At 42.5% G+C, this 7531-nt stretch overlaps 1 protein-coding gene across 1 annotated transcript; it reads left to right on the top strand.

Annotated features, from left to right (window-relative positions):
* The first annotated feature begins 535 nt into the window (after positions 1–535).
* LOC110721729 (protein PHYLLO, chloroplastic-like) lies at positions 536–1850 on the top strand. Its single transcript, XM_021900917.1, has 2 exons — positions 536–1193; positions 1621–1850. The coding sequence occupies exons 1-2, from the start codon at positions 1134–1136 to the stop codon at positions 1837–1839; spliced, it is 279 nt and encodes a 92-aa protein (XP_021756609.1). The 5' UTR covers positions 536–1133; the 3' UTR covers positions 1840–1850.
* The last annotated feature ends 5681 nt before the right edge of the window (positions 1851–7531 follow it).

Below are 7531 nucleotides of genomic sequence, written 5' to 3'. Positions count from 1 at the left end.
TCGGCTTCCCACTAATTTGTTGTAGGTTGTATGACTTTATCTGTTTTTGAGATGATAATAATAATAATAATAAAAATAATAAAAATACAGTTTTTCGGTAGATTCTCTGTCATCCGATGTCATTTATAACATTTTCTACATCAAACTTAATAGTTTATGATGTTGAGCGCACCCAATCAAGGTTGTGCTATTCTCTGTACCCAACCTATAGTTGGTGCTATCAAGACCAATTTTGCCTTTATTTTATGATAGTTTCACTTAGGGGCCTTGTGTAATTGATCATCCTTCAAATGCTCAGAACCATCCCTGCTAGATAGAGTAGCACTAGGGGTCATGGATGCAAATTAAACTGCTCATGAACATTTTATAATCGGTTAGATCAAAGATTTGTTATAATTCAACACGTTTTGTGTACGATTGGCCACACCATATGTGGCCACGTTTTAAAGAATAAAGGAACTCCTTTTACAATGATCGAGTTTCCTCTATAATACTAATCGAGTAATCTTTAAAACACTGACTGAGTAAACTTTGTAGCACCGACGAGGTACGTCAGGTATCCCTATAACACCAACGAAATTCCAAGTGGTTTGCCACGTATAAGAATAACTTTTCATATCGACGGGTTTTCATCTGTTTTAAAATGGGTAACTACCCCGTAATCCAAAAGGCGGGAAATTAGTGAGAATACCGTCCAACCAGCAACTGTATTACCTCAGTACTAGTCATCTTCTTCTACTCACTTCCCTCTTCCCACAACCATGAACACTCCCCTAATTCTTCCAAATTATCTCACTTCATCTTCCCCAATTTTCAATTTTCCAAACCCTAAACCTAATCTCTCTCCTAAACTTCCTTCACTTTCCTTTAATTTCCACCTCTTCCGCTCTCTTCTCCTCCATCAAAACCCCTTCCTCAAGGTATTCCTCTTTTTTCTCTCTCATTTTCCTCTTTTTTCTTTCTTAATTTTGTCTTCCTTTTGAGTTTTCAGATGAATCGGGCAATCAATTTGAATAACTCAGTTAACGCGTTGGAAGATGAATTTTGTGGTGATGATTTGGTAGTTGAAGCGTCTCTTACTAGAATTCTTCCACCTGCTTTGACATTGGAGCATGGTGTTGCTGCATTGAAGGATGCGCTTCAGGAATTTAAGCTTATCTCCGAATTCTGCTTGTGGTCAAATTAGATTTCAGGTATTTTTAGTGTTTTGTACTATTCTTTTAATTTCATGGAATCTAGTCTGTTGATGACATTAGTAAAGTATTCTGTTGTACGTACCAATTTAGTTGTCACATATGCTTTCACCACGGTTTATGATGGAACTAAAAAAAAAAAAAAAAGTTGAGAGAAACGAGCAAAATGTCCTTAAAAAAAGAAAAGGTTTGCCGAATATGTAAATGTAAAATGTGGTGTATAGAGTTCATTTGGATAAAGATATAACACTTGGAAGAATTAATGTGTTTTATTTGGGTGTGAAGAGATTATATAGTTTTGCAATGGAGTGCCTCGTTAAACTGCTGTTAAGCTGAAAATGATGCATTTGGGTTCTAGTTGGAAAATTTGAAAGCCAGATTGTTTTCTTGGTTTCTTTGATTAAGGAATATATAAACTGAGTTACAGGTAGCTGTGCCCCCAAGTGCGAATGCTTTGGACTGGTTCTGTTGTCAGCCTGAGGCATCGGTAGTGTTTCCTCAGTTTTACATGTCCAAGCAATCAAAGATTCCAACTCGTGAGTCAGCTTTCTTTAACAAGACTCGTGGGGTTTTTGGAATTGGAGCTGCGGTTTCTTTTAGACAGTCATCTTCTAGATCTGATGAGTGGAACTCATTTAGAAGGTAAAGTTCAAATATCTTTTTGATTTATGTTTCTCGAAATTTTTCAGTATATAGTTAACAATTTATTGATGAAATCATTGTTGAACTAAATGGCTGTGCAAAAAAGATAGTAATAGGAATAAGCTATTGGAGAAAAAAAATTTAATTGCCAGTTAGTGTGGATAGTGCTGGGTATTACCTTATTAATGTGGTGATTTGTGTAAATTGAAGGACAAGATTAATGATGATCTCTTATAAGATTACCTTAATGCTACATGTCCATGATTGTGCCCAGTCTTTGATTTATACAGCTAAGTCCATTATTTTAAAATCCTCTCTGTTAGGAAACCATTTTCATGCGTCCCTTATACAGCCTTTCTACTACATAGTGACAACTGGTAGCCACTAACCAGTTGAATCTTTGAAGTTGATGAAGCTGTTTCTGTGATACTGTAATAATTTAGTGGCAGACAGTGATGTAACATTAGACATCATATATATATATATATATATTTTATTTTTTTTTGGGGGGGTGGGGGGTGATGTAGCGAGCCATTTGTTGTTCCTTTTATTTTTGGCAGAGATTCCAAGGAGGAACATATTTGGCATATGAAGAGATTCACTAGTTTCATGTATGGAGAACAACTTCATGCATTCTGCAATTTAATTTGTGGTTACTTACATACTATGTGGTTTAGAGGATTTTACTGGCTTTTTTTAGTACTCTGCAAATTAGGTCCATGTATAGAATAGGTGAATATTAAAGAATACATTAGGATTTTGAATTGAGTATGCTTGGATTTTTTTTATGTTTTGAAGGAATAAGATATACATCATATTACACATCAAATACAGAAATTAATAACGTCTTTCATTACAACTGCCAGTTCACAATCCTGATAAGCAACTATATTGTGTAGCATGTATTTTAGATCTGATGCATCAGTTTCAAGCTCTAGATGCATAATTTTCCTTTTCCGAGCAATAAGTAGTCCCTCATGGATAGTTAGCAATTTGAAAAAGCAGGACCTTAAATGTTGAATCAATCAAAGCCTTAATCCCATAAGTGAAGTCGGTTATATGAACCACAAGTGATTATTCCGTATAGTCATCTACAAAGATTTTCCTTTTCCATCCTTTTTGATTAAATATTTCATGCTCATGCAAATCCATATGCTTCATATCCATATGCTCATGAGGTGGATTTGCATGAGCATGACCAGTGTAACGAGTTTGAAATGCATGTACTATGTACTATGTAGGTTCATCAAATGTCTTTAGAGCCTTGAATTTCTAACCTCTTCCTTTGAAATGCACTATGTACTATCAAACTAACCCTTGAAATCTTTTGCAGGTCGTAGTAAAGGGGAACAACCAATGGTACCTTGATAGTGGTTGTTCCAAGCACATGACAGGAGATGAATCAAGATTTCTCTCACTGACGGCCTATACTGGAGGAACTGTTACCTTTGGAAATAACAAGAAAGGAAACATCATTGCTATCGGCAAAGTTGGAAGGTCAAGTTCCCAAGCTATTGATAATGTTTTTCTAGTCGAGGGCCTCAAACACAGTTTATTAAGTATATCACAATTCTGTGATAAAGGTAACTCTATAAGCTTTGATTCAGAAAAATGCAGTATCATACAAAATGACACAAGGAAGGTTTTGTTGGAAGGAACTCGGAAAGGAAACACTTACACAGTGGATCTTAATACAGTTCCATGGAACAACTTAACCTGCCTCAGTGTCATTGAGGATGATCCTCTGCTTTAGCATAAACGTTTTGGTCATGCAAGTTTTTCTTTAATTGATAAATTGAGAACAAGGAACTTGGTAGAGGGACTTCCTTCAATCAAGTTCATATGTGATAAAATTTGTGATGCTTGTGTGAAAGGAATACAGGTCCGGTCATCCTTTAAATCCAAGAAGATGGTGAGTTCCACGAAACCTCTAGAGTTGATTCATATGGATTTGTGTGGTCCAATGAAAATTCAAAGTAGAAGTGGAAAGAAATATGTCTTAGTCATGGTTGATGATTATTCTAGATTCACATGGGTTATTTTTCTATCTAGTAAAGATGAGACTTTTGACGAGTTTGTTACATTTTCCAGGAGAATTCAAAAGTCCACAGGTCATCAACTGATACTGTTTAGGGTGAAAATACCCTAAGACACGTGGCCCAATAAAGGCTTGACACGTGTCAATCTTTCAGCGGTCTGCAAAGGCCCAATTCCTTTGCAGACACGTGTCCCTTATACCCTAATTGAGGTACAGTTCTCCCTTACTATAAATAGTAAGGGTAGACCTCATTTATGACATACATTAATTGCAACCACAAAAAAACCAAACAAAGCCCAAACCTACTGAAACGCTCTCGAACCGAGAAGCTTTTATTGTTCCTATTCCACTTCGAAAAGATACTAACTTAATCTTCGGAGGCGGAACTCCCACCCCCCATCCGGAGTCTCCGTTACTTGTGCAGGTACAGGCGTAAGAAGGAAGTCTGCTAGGTGCAGGTACAGGCGTAAGAAGGAAGTCTGCTAGGAAATTGTAACTCTCCCGAAGGACACATAGAAAACCCCCAAACATCTGGCGCCGTCTGTGGGGAGAGTACTTTCTAGATGACATCTGAGCCTATACTACCTGGTAAAGGCAATCTGCCTACTGGGGAGGTTGAGGTCCATTCGGACCAAGATACAGCCGATAACTATGACTTGGAAGCCTACACTGCTGCGGATGGCTCTTTGAGGACTAAGAACACCCGTTCCAAAGATAAGAGAGAACGGGAAGGGAACCAGGCGGCTCCTAGCAAGCCAACTAGGGGGCCGCTTGGGTTAACCTCTACCGCTGGAGACTCCCCAGTCTCCAGAGATGAGCTCATGAATATGATGATGAGCTTCAAAGGAGAGATCAAAGGCCTTCTGGACTACACAGCCGGCCCCCGTAAGGGTCAGGCGGAAGAAAGGCGTCACGGTAAAAAGACAGCCAAAACAGTAAAGGGTAGAGCATCTACCCCACATCCGAAGTCAGACATGCCAGCTAGGCTCTTTGATTTCTCAAAGATGCACACTCCTATAGATGGAGTCAGAAAGCCCGTCCGGCACATTCAGCCGGATGGAACCAAGAAAGTCTATTCTGATGCCCGGACGCTCATCCAAGATAAAAAGACTCAGCGATCCGAGTCGGCATCAACATCGACCTTTCGAGACAGCTTCAATGCCACCTCAGGAAGGCACTCGAGAACAAACAATGACAGCCGGACGAGCGAGGTTTCCGCTCGATCCGGCCCCCATATGATCCAACCGGCAGTGCATGGAACACCGTATACGCCCTTTGGATCCCCCTATGCACAGGCAGGTATTTTCAGGGGGCAGCATCAGTCGCCCGTCCAGCCTATGGACTGGCAGCTCCGGCTGCTCAACCTTGGGGAACAGCCAACGGCGTTCTCCAGAGAAATCACCGAGATGACCCAGCCGTCTAAAATCAAAAACGTGTTGGTAGGCGCCTACGACGGTACCACCAACCCGGAAGATCACCTTATGGCATACACCAACCTGATGTATTTGCAGGGTTTGGATGATGCCGCATGGTGCCGGTGCTTCCCGGCTACGTTGAAAGGGATTGCTCAACGTTGGTTTGGTAACCTCCCAGCCGGATGCATCAATAATTTCAGGACCTTGGCCTACTGGTTTACGTCCAACTTTTCTATGAACATCCCTGCCAAGAAAACAAGCCTTGATCTAGGGGCAATACAACAGGGAGACAAAGAGGGGCTCCGGTCATATGTCAGGCGGTTTAACCTGATGAGGATCCAAATCCATGGATTGTCTGATGACGTTGCCTATACTGATTTCTTCAAAGGCTTAAAAGATGGATCAACTTTTAAGTTTGACTTGGTTAGGAAGAGGGTCTCCACTCTTCACGAGGCACTCATGAAGGCGGAGGCCTACATTCAGGCAGTGGAATTGTGTGCTGTTAAACTTCCAACGGATTACAAAAGATCCGATAAAAAAGAGAATCGGCCTACCCAGTCGGCCAAAAAGGAAGACAAGAGAAAGGGGGTATGGGCGGCAGACTCATCCGGACAACCTTTCCAGAAAAGGAAGAGGTCGGATCCGTATGTGCCAAAGTACGAGTTCAACAAGGACTGTGCCTCCATTCTCAACGAAGTAAAGGACCGGTTGAATCTTGAAAAACCGTCTCCTATGAAGAGTCCTCTAAGCGCCCGGGATAAGAGCAAATATTGTCTTTTTCACGAGGAAATTGGCCACGACACTGAGGGTTGCTTTAGTCTCAAGCGGCTCTTCGACCGGCTCGCTGATGAGGGGGCTCTCAAATCTTATCTTTCCAAGTCAAGGGGTACTCCTAAACAAGCAAGAGGACCACCCCCAAAGAAGACGGCTACTCAATCGGATACGGATGAGGAAACCATCCTGACCATAGCCGGTGGCTTTGCGGGAGGTGGGCCTACCATCCGGGGTACAAAAGACAACATTCGGAAACTGGTCAACTCGGTGGATGAGGGCCAGTCGTCTGAATATTCATTTCCGGAAGTTAACATCTCCGAGAGAGATAGGGGCGAGGTCAGACGGCCTCATGATGACCCCATAGTCATCGAGTGCAAAATCGCCAATCAAAGAGTTGGCCGGATCTTGATTGATACCGGGAGCTCATCCGACCTCATCAGCTACCGGTGCTTGGGGAAACTCAAGTATAAGCCCAGTAGCATGCTTCCGGCCTCATACCCTCTTGTAGGTTTTGGGGGAGGAGTAGTACATCCGGTGGGCATGATTGATCTACCCATCCGGTTCGGAGAGAAGGGTAAGGGCCGGCATATGGTTGTCAAGTTTCTTGTTGTAGAAGAGCTGACTGCCTACAATCTGATTATTGGCCGTCCAACCCTTAACCTCTCAAAGGCAGTCATCATCCCATCTCTAATGTTGATAAAGTTTGAAAGGGATGATGGCACAGTCGGTTCCTTGAGTGGGGACCAAAAGATGGCGAGAGAGTGTTACCTCTCGGACATCAAACCAACGCTTGACACAGGCGGTCAAGAGAAAGAAATTGTTGAACTTGACGACTGTGATCAAAGCTTACCGGCTACAAAGCCAGCCGGTAAAAAGAGGAAGGCGGACCAACTGGCGCCTGTGAAGGAGAAACAATAGCAATCACTGTCCGGGGAGAGGACAAACGTCCTTCGCCCTCAGCCGGCTGGAGAAATAATTGATGTTGTCCTTGAAGACAGCCGGCCAGACAGAACCGTCAAGGTTGGAACGGCTGCGTTTGAAAGTTTGGGATCAGGTTTGCTCCTTTTGCTGAAGGAGTTCAAAGATGTGTTTGCCTTTGAAGTAGAAGAGATGCCGGGTGTAAGTCCGGATCTTGCTGTACATAGACTCGCTGTGGATCCTAAGAAGAAGCCGGTCAGGCAAAAGAAACGGAACCATGGCGAGGAAAGGTCCCAGGCGGCAGCAACCGAGGTCAAGAAACTCTTGGATGCTGGATTCATCCGGCAATGTTACTACCCGGATTGGGTAGCCAATGTCGTCCTTGTGAAAAAGCCGAATGGAACCTGGCGGATGTGTGTAGATTACACGGACCTCAACAGGGCTTGTCCAAAGGATAGCTACCCGCTTCCAAAGATAGATCATTTGGTAGACTCTACAGCCGGCCATGCCCTGATGAGTTTCATGGACGCCTATTCCGGCTTCCATCAGAT

Source organism: Chenopodium quinoa, unplaced genomic scaffold (genome assembly GCF_001683475.1).
Source record: "Chenopodium quinoa cultivar QQ74 unplaced genomic scaffold, ASM168347v1, whole genome shotgun sequence".
NCBI lineage: Eukaryota > Viridiplantae > Streptophyta > Magnoliopsida > Caryophyllales > Amaranthaceae > Chenopodium > Chenopodium quinoa.
Note: the sequence above shows the minus strand (reverse complement) of the source record. Positions and strands in the feature narration are given on the sequence as shown.